General features: G+C 34.9%; 2 protein-coding genes across 3 annotated transcripts in view; one reads left to right on the forward strand and one right to left on the reverse strand.

The window, feature by feature from the left end:
* Window positions 1–123, reverse strand: part of LOC117428098 (N-acetylgalactosamine kinase-like) — a 33891-nt gene extending 33768 nt beyond the window's left edge. Inside the window, exon 1 of one of the 2 annotated variants that reach the window (XM_058995113.1) lies at window positions 107–123. The gene's annotated coding sequence lies outside the window, so the exon portion shown is untranslated. Of the gene's footprint in view, window positions 1–29 lie in introns of both variants that reach the window. The other variant, XM_034046691.3, reaches the window with a different exon arrangement.
* Window positions 106–10143, forward strand: LOC117428099 (COP9 signalosome complex subunit 2). Its single transcript, XM_034046694.3, has 13 exons — window positions 106–280; window positions 2095–2208; window positions 2458–2535; window positions 4646–4771; window positions 5003–5092; window positions 6322–6399; window positions 6648–6822; window positions 7145–7323; window positions 7546–7598; window positions 7836–7933; window positions 8297–8379; window positions 8486–8544; window positions 9345–10143. Exons 1-13 carry the CDS (start codon window positions 227–229, stop codon window positions 9487–9489), a joined length of 1332 nt encoding a protein of 443 aa, XP_033902585.1. The 5' UTR covers window positions 106–226; the 3' UTR covers window positions 9490–10143.
* The last annotated feature ends 4671 nt before the right edge of the window (window positions 10144–14814 follow it).

Below are 14814 nucleotides of genomic sequence, written 5' to 3' on the forward strand. Positions count from 1 at the left end.
TGCGTTTTAAATTATACTACTGTAATTACTAAAGCTCAGTGTTCTGTATTAATACAGGTAAGTACTGTATTTTGGTGTCAAGTTAAAATGCTAGTTGTGGTGTTACTTTCATTCCCTGCCCCCCCGGGAACTCCGTAACTAGAATCGGAGTTCCTGTGGTGCCTGGCTGAATAATTCGACGCTGCGGAGCATTCTGGGAAGGACTGTCTCTGAACTCCAAGGCAAGATGTCTGACATGGAGGATGACTTCATGTGCGATGATGAAGAAGATTATGACCTGGTAAGGTTTTAACATTAATAAGTATGTTTCTTGTAGTTCTGGGGTGCCGTAATCTACACACTTCTCTCTTTCCGTGCTCCCCAAAAAGTTTCAATCGTAATTTAAAACGGATCAAACATGACTAAGTCAGCTTCACTTCATGGGCAGGCTGGTGGTAGTGTACCGGAGTGTTATGTAAAATGTTTGGTTTTGCACTGTCAGATTTCATAGTGTTTTGTTTATGTCAGTAACCACGACTTAAAAGTTTAGGTTAAAACTCCGGGTATATTATCTGTTATAAATATGTTGCTCTTTGCAGAGGAGGGTCAGGCCTGGTTAATTCATGCTTTAGTTTATATAGGCCAGTCCAGCCTGGGCCTGAGCTATCTGCTGCAAGGCTTATGGTAGCAATAGTATTAATGTATACATATTTATATTGACACTTATGTAGTACCTGTCTGAATTTCACAGAAATTAAATCTAGATGTAGCGGTAAACAGAAACATGTTGTTGTAGTCCTAGTAGCGATCTCAACATGTTTATATTGATTGATTGCTTGCCACTTGTGCACTAAGATCCGTTTCCCAGCCAGGTAAATGTACACGTACAGTCGGTGACAGTGGCTAGAGTAATTGTATTGTTGGGCTATCATGAATACGAAGATCTTAAACTGCGGTCACATTACATGTTAATGTGTTGTTGGGGTTTTTTATGCATTAAAAAAGTCAGTACCGGTATTTAAGGATAACGTACCCATATATTTTATATTTATTTAATTAACTTAATTCAAAATTACGAAAAAAAAATATAAACGCAGTTCTTAATAACAATAAATTGCTGTGTGTGTGTGTTATCAGACTAGTGTTAAATAGTGTTGTGGTTATTTTATAAAATTTGAGTTTGACATCATTTTGCAGGTTGTTGTGTCAGTGACAGTTAACAGCTATTTTGATAAAATAAAACAAATTAACCATCAAGATTTTTATTAGGAATTACAGACACACAGAAACACATACACACGCTCTCAGTTTTGGGCCACTCAAATAGACAGATTTATGGAGTTTTTTTTTTTTGTTTTTTTTTTCCTGTTGCCAAGTTTACTTTTTTATTCTACAGTGGGATGCATCTGAGGGGTTTGTTGTCGGTTTTAATTTTTCATTTTTTTTGTAGTGATAGTTTGTGTCTTCCTTAATCTTATACTGTCATCTCAAGTAATTACATACCAAACACTTAAGGTTTTCTAACATTTTGCTAGTTTTGTGAACATTTCCTTTTTTTTAACACTATAGTGCTATGTTTAAAATCATAAGAATTTGTAAAGCTTTAAATTAAAACTGTTTTGGGATGCTTCCTCTAAATATATTTTTGTAAATGCAAATTTAATATTCAAACAAATATTGCTTGAAATATATTCAAAGGCAAACATTTACACATCCAAGCATAGGGAATAAATGAAGGTAGCAAAAAAATGTAAGCAAAGAGAAAAATAATAGCCTATATAAAAAGACAAATTCTACTCTACAAAAATAATTTTAGTAGGGCAAAATTACTGCTTACTGAAAACCAAAACATGAAAATTATTTGTTTACAGTAATATAACAGATTGAAAAACATGTAATTAATATATCATAGTTGTTAGGTGAGATGTAATGGGGTGGGACAATATTTTGTCCATATGTATGACAGTATTAGAAAGGTGGTTAATCCATTAAGAAATATTTTCATACTTGAAGTGGAAAAGCCTTGGAGTAATTCAAGTTGTAAGAAATAACTGTCCCTCTGGTTTTTCTATGCTCTGGAATAGGCTATAATCGTTCAGTTTTGTTTGTTTCTAGGAATACTCAGAAGACAGCAACTCTGAGCCCAATGTGGATCTGGAAAATCAATACTACAATTCCAAAGCATTAAAGGAAGATGATCCTAAAGCAGCCTTGAGCAGTTTCCAGAAGGTACAGAGCCACATTTTCACTAAAGTTGACCAAGGCAGTCATATAACCTTCTAAAACAGAAGAAAATCAGATCACATACTTTGGTATTCGTCTCAAAATTGGCAATAAGTCCTTATTGTCTGTGAACTTAAATCTTTGTGATGATATAGGCTGATTCAAAGTTTATCACATTATCTTCATGTCATAGTTAAAGTCATAGTTCTTATGATATTTAAACAATACTTACATATTTCTGTTTTTTTCTGACAGGTTTTGGAGCTTGAAGGTGAAAAGGGAGAATGGGGATTCAAAGCACTGAAACAGATGATTAAAATCAACTTCAAATTGGTAAGAAATAGGGCTCTCAGTTGAGCCTCAAAATAGCAATCGATTAATTGGGGCCCTGTGGCAGAGTGTCCCGCCCCTATTATTATTTGTATTATTGTTTGCGGCGCGGATAACAGCGCCGCGTATTTATTATTATTTATATTTAAAAACCCCGTGGGGATGCATGACTGATCAGCTACTGATTATTTAACTAGCTGACAGTCATGCATCCTTACCAAACGCGTGCAGACTCTGGCCGAGGGGTAATAAGATAATTAACAACTAGTTAACCCCTCGGCCAGAGTATAAGAACCTGCAGCTGTCCGTTCTGGAGGGGTGGAGTGTAGAGAGTACGGGAGAGCAGAGAGAGAGCGCGTAGAACACAGCAAAACAATTGCTATATTTAAAAAATGTACTTGTTTCTATTTGTTTGGCCATCGCGCCTTTTTGTTTTCTGTTTTGTTGTTTTGTTTAAATCTTTTGTTTTGGTTTATTTATTTGTTTATTTATTTATTTATTTATTTATTAGAAACGCTGAGTGCCATAGCATTCAGCTTCACCCGCCCATCCATTGTTTGGTTTCAGTTACTTCCTGGTCCGTGACGTCATCAACCTCACCACTGCGAGCCAGCCTGTCACAGCACACAAAATATAATCATTCGAATAAATATTGATGATTGTACCGCCCACATACGTTCCGCTCCATTCCTCTCCCCGCGGCGTTATTATTTTAATATCATTGCAGTGAAGTAAAAGCTTGTGCACAACAATTGAGTGCAAGGGGTAATTACGCCTTGGTAGCTTCAGGAGAAATAAATAAAAAAAAAACACAAAAACATTTGCAACTAGCCTAAAGCAAGTTTAACATACTACAGGGGTGTTACTAAAATATTTATTCCAAATAGATTACAGTACTTTGGAATGTAATCTGTATAAACTAGACAAGTTTATGAAACCTAACCTTCACTATCCGTGAAACACACAATGCAGAAATCCCTGCCTAAAACATCATCATCATCATAATAATAATAATAATAATACAATTTATTTACAGGCTGTTTGCCAGAAATACAAGCTTGTCATCCTGCTCTGGATTCAAGACGGCACGCTTTTCTTTTCTTTTTTTTTTTTTTTTTTTGTTTACGTCGAATACACAAAGGGGCGTACTTACAAAGCATTTTCAAAACTGATTCGCTGGTAGGATGGGACCAACAAATCAGATGCTAGTTAACACGAGCAGGAGAAGAAGAGCACGTCCACTACTTGTCTGGCAGAAATGCTGTAAATAGCAAGGCAGAGTGGCGTTCAGTGCATTTTCCTTGATAAAACTAAAATAATGTTATGCGTGTTACAAAAATGTAGTTATTGAATCGATTACCCAGTGTTTATATGTATATAATGAGGAATGGAATCGATCAAAATCGATTTACAATTTAATTGTAGCAGCCCTAGTAAGAAATAAATTGACTGAAGTCTGTTTACAGTTTTTGTTTATAGTTGTCTTAATAGAATAACTATTTTAACTCCATTCACTGCTGTTCTTGTAGCATTGAAGAATTTGTTAATTAATTACTGTATTAAAACAATACTGTTTCTTTCAAGATAATATGGGAAGTCAGAAATGTGCTGGGTGTCTTTTTGATGTATTGACTGGTTAAATTAAATAATCACAAGAAAAGTGAGATTGTCTCATTGTGTGGTGTTGGCACTTTACTGACTTCTTTTGGCAGTTTGCCCTTGGAAAGCATTTGCTGCACTTTTATGTTGCATCACATCAGTATAAAACATGATCTACAGAGTGCCAGCCATCTTCCAAACACAAATTGACTGTAAATGGAGTAATATATAAAATACAGGCTAATGATATAATGTTTAAAATAATATAAACGTCATACATAGATGACACAAAGCAGTGTGGTTTATTCAGCATTGAATGTCTTGCATAATCTGCTGTTTCACAATTATTCTCAGAATCGTTCTGGTCCTGCATATTAGTATTGGAAAGTGAAGCATTGGGAATTAAAGTCTGAAGGGAGAAAGTTTAAAAAAACAAAACAAAGTAATATTATGTTTTGCAATGTAAGGTGCTTTCCTTAGTGTCCTCATTTATTTTTTTCTTTGTTCTACACAGACTAACTTCCCAGAAATGATGAACAGGTACAAACAGCTGCTCACCTACATCCGGAGTGCAGTCACAAGGAATTACTCGGAGAAATCCATTAATTCTATCCTTGATTACATTTCTACATCCAAACAGGTATGCAATGGAGTCTACAAAATGCCTTTTCAACTCTTTAAGTACGTAGTACTTTACAGAAAGACTACCCGACAATAACTAATTTAATAGCTTTGCTAGGACCAGTGCATAACTGGCACTTTGTGAAGATTCAATGCTGTTAGATAATCATGTATAATATATAACCACTAAAATGTATTGAGCTGCAACATCGGTATATTTTCCTTGTATCAGAATATGATTTTTTTGCAGATGGATTTACTGCAGGAATTTTATGAAACAACCCTTGAGGCATTGAAAGATGCCAAAAATGACAGATTGTGGTTTAAAACAAACACAAAGGTAATTATTTTTATATATACTTATATCGGTAGTTTTCCACAAACAATTTTGAAAGTACGGTCATCTCCGGCGAAAAGAACGCCCCTTGGGAAGCAATCGAGGTGTTCTCTTAGCCAAAGTGTTCTTTAAGATGGAGTTGACCACCAGACACAATATGAATAAGTAAATAAGTACATATTTATTACTTGTCATAAGCAAGAGAAAAGCAATAGGCAAGTGTATGTTAATAATCTATAATAAAAAAGTAACAGACAAACTAACGATAATGAACAAACTGTCAAACTAAATTAACACAGCACCCCTACACAGGTTAAAAAATGCAGAAGCAGCTCTTGGTTAATTATGAATATCTGTACAGGAGCAATATTCAAGACATGCACACAATTATTTAACACAATGATGAAGCAACTCACCAGAACGGAAAACACCAAATTGCTCAGCAGCTTGTGTCTGATTCAGATTTTTTTCAGGAGCTTGAACAATTTCCAACTTTTTGTAGCAAGAGAAACATTTCACTGTTTGTTTACATGCCATTTTGTAGCAATGAGGTGCACTCATGGAAATCAGAATACAACATGAGGCAATGACATGACGGCGCTTCTGGAAAGAATTTAAAAAACCAATCAGTTTGCCTCTAGATACAATTGCGATGACAAACCAAGAATAAACCATTTGAATATAAGTTTGATGAGTTATCAGGTTACAAAACGGTACTGTATCAGTTGTGAATGAACCACTAGTGGTGCCATGAAGGTGTTCTTTTAAGTGAAGTTCCTGTTCCTTTAGACAGAGCATTTACAATGGGGGAAAAATCTGTGTCACCACAAGGGTGTTCTCTTAGGCAAAGTGTTCTCTTAGGAGGTGTTCTTATACGTGGAGACTATTGTATTAGGGTATGACACAGGTTGGAGTTTCAGTAGGAATGCAAGGTGTGAAAACATTGTTGATACTTATTTTAATTTTAGCATGTGCTTGAGTTACCTAAATAACACTCCCATTGCATATCAGTTTGAACCATTCCCTGTTATACTATGATTTTAATAAGACACTAATACACTCTGGCTAATCAAGCTCTCTGTAAAACCTGGAATGGGTGAAACTGCTATGCAGTAAGTTTTTTTCCCATCCCTATTTTATATTCAATTTTGTTATAACAAAAGTTATATTTAATAACTTGGCTGTAAGAATATGGTATATCCTCTATCAAATGTTTCTTGACTTGTCTTTAGCTTGGAAAACTGTATTTAGAACGGGAGGAATACGGAAAGCTTCAGAAGATACTGCGACAGCTGCACCAGTCCTGTCAGGTACAATGTTTTTTCTCTACCAATGTATGATAACAAATTGTTACCGATACAACATATATAAATAAATACATATAAATACAAATACAGGTGTCTAGTCAGATAGTTAAGTATAGCAAAACAGATAGGTCTACTTTTAATTAAGCCTGCTAGTATCTAAGTACGACCAAGTCAAAGCCTAGAGTTCCTATTGTGAGGCCTGGGTTTGAGATGTTGAACCCAGTTTCTAATTCTTTGTCACTGCATTACAGACCGACGATGGGGAAGATGACTTGAAGAAAGGCACACAGTTGTTGGAAATCTATGCTCTAGAAATTCAAATGTATACCGCACAGAAGAACAACAAGAAACTAAAAGCACTATATGAGCAGTCTTTGCACATCAAGTCTGCCATCCCACATCCGCTAATCATGGGTGTCATCAGAGGTAACTGTTCTATTTAGTACTATTTGTTTTCATGTGGTTTTTAATGCAGCCCAATTGTATAATCTTGGTAAATTCTGCAATTGATAAAATGCTACCTGACCACACCAGTATGAAGTATTTGTTTCTACTTGATGAGAATTACCTGGACGAAGTACTGACATGCTTTTTCACACCAGTTGGTGGCAATGCAAGTCTGCATTGTGCACTTAAAGGGGTATGATGAAATAATAGATCTATATCACAGTGGTGGTAATCTGTGTGCTACCTGAGCTGATAAACAGTGCCATGACTTTTAATTATCTGTTTTTACATTTTTTTATAGAATGTGGAGGAAAAATGCACTTAAGAGAAGGTGAATTTGAAAAGGCGCACACAGATTTCTTTGAAGCTTTCAAAAATTATGATGAATCAGGGAGCCCCAGACGAACCACTTGTTTGAAATATCTGGTCCTAGCGAATATGCTGATGAAGTCTGGAATAAACCCGTTCGACTCTCAGGAGGTATGGTGGATCTTGTAGAACTGTACAGTCCTTAGTGGCATTTTTGAGTTTGTTAAAATATTACAGGAGATTCAATTTAAAGTCTCAAAGATTAAATGGCAGATTACAGTTCTTGTGTGGAGTTTAATTTCTGTTTACTTGGTGAATACAGCTGACCAGATACTGTTTTCTTTGTATATACATTTTAACATGTTTATTAATTATCTTTTTTTTTTTTTTTAGGCTAAACCATACAAAAATGATCCAGAGATTCTTGCAATGACGAATTTAGTAAGGTAGGAGAGGGCTTCGATTAAACAATGTTTGCTTTGTCTAAAGACTGGGCTGAAAATAAGAGTGGAGGAACTTGGTTTTAGATGTCTTCTAAGAAATGTTCATTATAGAAACATGGTGATTTTATTTAACTTGTATGTCCTGTTTTTTTAAATATTAACTTTTTTATCCTGTTTTATACATAAGTAAAGAAAATGTAGTCAATTTATTTTCCTTTTTTTTTTTTTTTTTTTTTTTAGTGCCTACCAGAATAACGACATCACAGAATTTGAGAAAATTCTGAAAACAAATCACAGTAACATCATGGATGATCCCTTCATAAGGGAGCACATTGAAGGTAAGTTGTAATGTAAATTACATCTACATGCATTTATTATCTCCCATGTGGAAACAGAGGGGTATGTATGTGACACACTATGTTTTTTACTTGTATCTAATTGTGATGAAACCTGTTCGGGACTTTCTTCATATATAGAGGCATTTGTTTGTCCGTATGTATGCCTTAATTTTACATGAACCTTGATTAATCTAAGTTTGTATTTACAAAGAGTTTATTGCTTGTAAAATGGACACATCTGAACAGACTCTGGAGGAACTGATCACATCTAGATGGCTTTTAGTCTTAATTTTAGAACATAGATAATGGATAAGGCACCCTTTGTATTTTGTATGATTTCATTGGAAATGTTTTCTCTTACAGAGTTATTGCGGAACATCAGAACACAAGTGCTTATTAAATTAATTAAGCCTTACACTAGAATACACATACCTTTTATTTCTAAGGTAAGACTTTGTTCTTTTTTTTGCCTAACTCAAAATTGTAAAAAAAAAAAAAAATGCAACACACACTTGGATTTGAGATATATGAACTGGAAACTTTCTTTTTCAGGAGCTGAACATAGATGTAGCAGATGTAGAGAGCTTGCTAGTGCAGTGCATATTGGACAAGTAAGTCTGTTTGCTTTGTTTTGGGAGTTGTTACTGTGTGCTTGCTAGACCTATGGACTACTTTTATGGGGATCCGGTAGTGAAAATGGGATCTGTGGCTGTACATCATTTCTGTCTAGATCAGCTGCTCTGTTAACAGAGCATTGTATTTTAAGCTATCTTCAAAGCACTTTACACTGCTCGGCAACAAACCTATCATGGGTGTTTTGTTTGGAAGAATTCCATTTAATGCACTAGTTTAAGGTATAATAAGCAAAGGGGTTTTCAAAAAACATTCTTACAGTTCCTCTGAAACAGCATATTTTCAAGTCTTGTTAAAGATGTTGTATTTTTCCTTGGATCTTTTCAACATGTTATTTCCATAAACTAAATATCAATTATAAATATTACACCACTGAGTTGCCTACCTGTGTGGATTTTCCAGTTACAGTTTTCTTATGGTATGCATGATTTCTTGAGTTGTGTTACGATTGAGTTCTGGGGATCCGAAGAGATAAAAATAACCAGACATACTGGTTTTCATTTGCTGCTGAGGAAAAGAAAGTGCTTGAGGCCTTTTCTTGGAAGTGCTTCTTTGAAAAAGTAAAACTGTTAACCCAGTATTGTGACCATATGGTAACAGCTCATTTTAAAGAGAGTTCAATGTGCTTATTGTGTTCATTGAGTATTGAGTCAGGGAACCAATGCATTTTCCAAACCGCCATGCCACAGATCATATATTTTTGTTTAAGATAAATAATTCCCCCTCTTGCTACTGATTAAAAAGCATGCTAATATGTTTCTTTTTCCTTTTCTCTAAGCACTATTCATGGCCGAATAGATCAAGTAAACCAACTGCTTGAGCTGGACCATCAGAAGAGGGGCGGGGCACGATATAATGCTTTAGATAAATGGACAAATCAGCTTAATTCTCTCAACCAAGCCATTGTTAGTAAACTGGCTTGATTTGAGACATATTACATCAAATAGTACTTAAAGCAACAAGACACTGATGTTAACCTTCAAAGAACTGGGAATGGCAAAACTACTGTTGGTTGATGTGGCCTGAAAATCAGAGCTTGACAGAAGTGCTTTCTTTGATCGGCTGGCTTGTGTTTTGCTGCTGAAGTTTCCCAAGACAAACAGCTTTAATGCCCAGAAGAAAACCAAAACGCCACAGGATTTATGCTGTATTGACATCTAGCCCGATACGATATAATATTATTTTATAAAGGGCAACAAATGACCAGAAGGAAGACTTTGTCATGATTTTAAACACACATCGACACATTATTGTATTGTTAAAAAAAAAAAAAAAAAAAAAAAGAAACAAAATTAAATGTCAAACAAAAAAATTTTACCTGTAAAAATCCTCTAACAAATAAGCATAACCTGCAATAACTTGAAATGTATACCTAGTTTTGAACACTTTTTCCATGTATAAATGGGCATGTTTGCTGTATTCTGCAAAATGTCAGGTCTCAAGCCGTGGTTTTCTGTACCTGCAATTGTAGTAAAGGTTTAGAAGAAAACTCCCTCATTTGTGGCACACCGACACACGTTCGTTTTCAAGCAGCAAAATAAAACAGTGTGGCTCAGACATTGTGCCACTCGGAATAAGTGCTTTTGAAACCTGTAGAATTATTTTATTTCATTGACGTGTTTTTTTTCTTCTTCAACAAGTGATGCATTTCATGTTTGTTTTTTTGTTTTATACTCATCAAGTATGATAGTCATTATATTCCTGGAATTCATAGCTACAGTGAATGCTATATACAATGCAGTTTAGCTCCTCATTTACCCAACACTTTGATGGTAATACCACGTTAATTTTTCCATTTAACTATATAAGCCTTCCTTCTTATTTTAAAGTGTGACAATAATACCCACAGTTCCTGAAAAGTTTCAGTTGACTGCTTAAGTCAGCTATATTTGATTCTACATGTTACTTCTTTTTGTTGGGGGAGAGGTCTTACTCTCCTTGCATTTCATTAGTTGCTGCTGTTACAGGCACTGTAGCTGTAGTAATGCTCTTGCCTTGAGTGTGGTAAAAATTGTTATGTAGAGCATGCTAAACTCTTATAATATATAAGAATTACAAAACAGTATCGCTAATTTAATGTAATTAGGGTCGATTATATATTATATACTTACAAAAAACTATAAAATTGATGTTATCATCATTATAAACTAAACAGCATATAATTAAAGGAATTAAGAAAATGTTATTTGGACGGATAATTTGTTTATTAAAGAGTAAGTAGCGGGGTTCTGAAAAATATAACTGCACGTCCTCACATATTGCTACAACTGTTTAATCAGGATGTTAATAATGAAAAGAGAAATTACAAGTACATTATTTAAACAGTTGTATCAGCACGTGGGTTTTTCAGAACCCCACTACTTACTCTTGCTATTCTGTTGCTATTCTGCTGCTCTGTAGGAAGTAGAGCTGTATCAGCCTTTTGAACAGTAAGAATGTGCATCTCTTCCAGTCAGGGCTGCGGACAGGTTGTCAAGGTAGCTAATTTGAAGATTAGATCATGTAATGATAATTAACTATTGGGTTCTTTTAGGTGCAGTTGACAAACTTGATTGGCTCTGGACAGCAGGGAAAAAAAACATGCACCCAATGGATGTGCCAAGCATTAAAAACAAAAAAACTGACTACTGCATATGACGAACAAGGATATAGTGGAGGTGCCCTTCTGCATAATATGTCACACTTATGTTATTCAAATGTGATCAAATGCCAAGGACGTTGTTTAGCACAAGCTATCGCGAGTAGTATATGGAGGCCACCTGTCTCAGTCTTTGTGTTAAACGTACATTTTTACATATTTCTAGTTTTGTATGTACAGCGATGGTCGGTGAAGAATGTAACTGACTTAGTTGTTGCTCAGTGGTTAAGAGGAAAAGGAATGCATGACTGCAAAACCTCTGACGCAACATGACTTTTCAGAGCTAGCTGACGTGTGTTGGCTTTGTTACACATGACTTGTGCTATCAGAAACAGGTGATAAAATGACTGCGAAAGGTTGTTTAGGGGTTATAAAAAACTTGTTTTTACTCGATGTAATAAAACCTCATTTGGAAGGGACTGCCTTGGGATTTTAATTAAATCAGTTTCACCAAAAGCATTCTTAGATTAACCATAGTTTTAAAGATCCATGACCCAAAGTAATAGTTTTATTGAATTTCATAGTTACTAGAACAGTATTTTGTGCCCAATTATTTTATTGAAAAGCAGGAGTTTGCATAATACAATTACCCAATTTCCTTTGTTCATGAATCTCCATGTGGTATAAACCTACAGTTTATTTCTCAATGCATACATTTGCTTCTTTTATGTCTGTGCTTTTTCACAGGTTGCAGAAAGCAGCCATGTCAAGTCACTGGTAATATTATTGGCCTGCAGGAAGCAAGCCAAGTGCATGCCAGCATCCATACCCTGTAGCATCACAGAAATGTACAGTGAACTTTTACAAGTTAATGTATAGCCACACAACAATAAAGTTACAGTAGCTTGGTGTTTGTGTTGTGTCATGATCCTGTGGATCCTGTTTTCTAAATGGCAACATCCTCTCTGTATGCAGCACAGCTTAGGTTGTATCCAGTTACTGCTGTTTTGGACACAACAATAAAGTCAAGCTGTACCATATATCCATCAAATTGCCTGAGAAAACTACATTCTGTAAGTATGAATGTCCAATACATACTGAAATACCTAGCTTTCCTCTTTTTCCTCTGGTCTTGAATGTTTATTTTTATGCCTCGGCATTTTCTACAAATCTGTTTCCGTCGCCTTGTATGTTTTACAAACCCCTGCATTTCTTTACAGCCCTGCATTCATGGGACCGGCATTCTAGAAAGGCTGCATTCTGTTGCACAGGTTTGCAAACCAGCACAATACATCTTTATCGGGGCAATTCCTTGCCCAAACTGTTCTACCACATAACGTTTAAAACAATCTGAAGATTTAACAGCCAAAAAAAAAAAGTTACCTCGTAAACGCATTATACAAAGATAAACCTTTTGCTTCTGTTCAAAACATGAATAGGTTTGTATTCCTTGAAGAAAAGCTGAGCAAGCTTTGCACTGGAGAAGACCTCAGTAAGAATACTGGACCTCCCTTTGGTTTCCAGGTTTTGATGGTTAAGATCTCTTTATTAAAGCTTGTGCAATATAGAGATGACCTTTTTTTGTATTATTATGGCATCGGCTCACTATTGCACTTGCAGTATGTATGTTTAAAGCAAATGGTATGGTTCCAATGTAGTCTCGTTTTGTAGCTTTAGCACTTTGTTTTTTTTCATGAATAAAATATAGTTTGATATACTGTGCTATACTGTTAACTGCTTTAGTGTGAGCCATTTCGTGTATACCAAATGTTATTTATCCATCAAAACAGATTTAAAAAACAGTAATTAAAGCCATAGTATGTGAATATGGCTGAATATTGATATTGAAAAACAATGGCCTTGTCACTTCAATGTTGTATTTCAATTCTTATCTTATGTAATATCATGCATGGCCAAGTTAGTGCAAAATGCGGCAATGCCTTTTACCAAATAAGGTATTACGAAATGCATCTTTTAAAATGATACTACAATGTAAGTTTTCTTATTAGTGTTTCTTTAAAGATGTTTATACCTCTGTGTGCTATTTTAATATCAAGTGACTGATGTTGTTTTCTATTTAAAGTCAACTTCACAGCCCTGGAGCAAGAAGGTTGGGCTCTGCTTGTTTTCTGTAAATCAGTTATGATAATGATCAATGATGAAACTGGGCTGTTTCTGTTTTTGTGTTATTGTATTAGTTAGTTATGTATTTTAAATGTTTATAATTCTTCATTTGCTTTTATATGTCTACTGTGTCTTTTCATCTGCCGTTTCTCTCCCTATCCTTATTTGTCTTTCTATTTTATTTTTCCTTATAAGAAACATTTTAACGTTAAGCATCTGCTAAATAAACAATACAATTAAAAATAATGAAACTATGCATGTTTTACCCGGCTATATCATAGTTTCAAGCAAGTTTGACACCACACAAACATGTTATGTATCTCATTAATAGTATCGCTTGTGACCAGATTAGTGTTGCAGGAGCAAGCTAGTTGTGGATGGTTAAAGCTGTGATAAAGTTCAGCACAAATCCAGATTTCGTTGGGGAAATCATGGGTGGTCATTCTTACTGCCTTTTGTATAATTTGGGACTGTGTTGACCTTTACGGTATTAAGTTATATAACTTGAACATAATGTAACATTGCAATTATAGCTTATTGTATTTTAAATATGGAAACAGAGAAAAACATAATTAAGCTGTTAAATGTTTTGTATATAATTTAAGACTTAGAACGCCATGTGCACCATTCCAAATTCTGCTATTGTCTGTTTTACCGCACCCAGTTCCACCCCTTACTACATCTTTATATTTGTGACCTATTTAGGCCATATGCATAGGCTAATAGGTAACATTTTATTTTAGTCATTTTTAGTAACTTGCTGTTATAAAGTTGCTAAAATTGGTTTACATTAATTTAAGCACCATATATTATTAGCTTATATATTATGAACATAGGATTATAGGGATAGTAATCCAGTATGTTTTTGTACTACAACTAGTAAACATATGACATGTAATACTTAAGCAAGCGAACCATTTTGAGTAGTAGTATGGCATTTTTATGTAAAGGCACTTTCTCCAGGCAGAGGATTTTACAATTATTATTATTTGTTTATTTAGCAGACACCTTTATCCAAGGTAACTTACAGAGACTAGGGTGTGTGAACTATGCATCCGCTGCAGAGTCACTTACAACTACTTCTCACCCGAAAGACGGAGCACAAGGAGGTTCAGTGACTTGCTCAGGGTCACACAATGAGTCAGTCAGTGGCTGAGGTGAGGATTTGAACCAGGGACCTCCTGGTTGTAGCCTTTTTCTTTAACCACTGGACCACACAGCCTCCTACAATGAGACCTTGGTTAAATTAGAATATGAGTAAAAAGAAGAGTATTAAAATGTCAAAAGTATGTCCGTATTGTTTATTGCCCAATTAAAGCAGTTTTCATATTATTGGTCCCAATTCAAAAATCTTTAACGCGTGTCGTCGTTTTTTTTTTTTTTTTGATTAAATAAATTTGGCTATTCATGTAACTGTAATTTATTTATTTAATTTTAATATCAATGTAGAACACCCATCCTTTAAAAAACACAGTTACTGTGCTAAAATAACTCCTGAGTTAAACGCTTTGTGAGTGGGCTGCATTGTTTTATGTAGAACACCAGC

Source organism: Acipenser ruthenus, chromosome 21 (genome assembly GCF_902713425.1).
Source record: "Acipenser ruthenus chromosome 21, fAciRut3.2 maternal haplotype, whole genome shotgun sequence".
Lineage (NCBI taxonomy): Eukaryota > Metazoa > Chordata > Actinopteri > Acipenseriformes > Acipenseridae > Acipenser > Acipenser ruthenus.

Coding starts and splice junctions, on each gene's coding strand:
- LOC117428099 (XM_034046694.3), top strand. CDS start 227: ATGTCTGACATGGAGGATGACTTCATGTGCGATGATGAAGAAGATTAT. Junction 281..2,094: donor ATGAAGAAGATTATGACCTG/GTAAGGTTTTAA, acceptor GTTTGTTTCTAG/GAATACTCAGAAGACAGCAA. Junction 8,380..8,485: donor ACATACCTTTTATTTCTAAG/GTAAGACTTTGT, acceptor TTTCTTTTTCAG/GAGCTGAACATAGATGTAGC.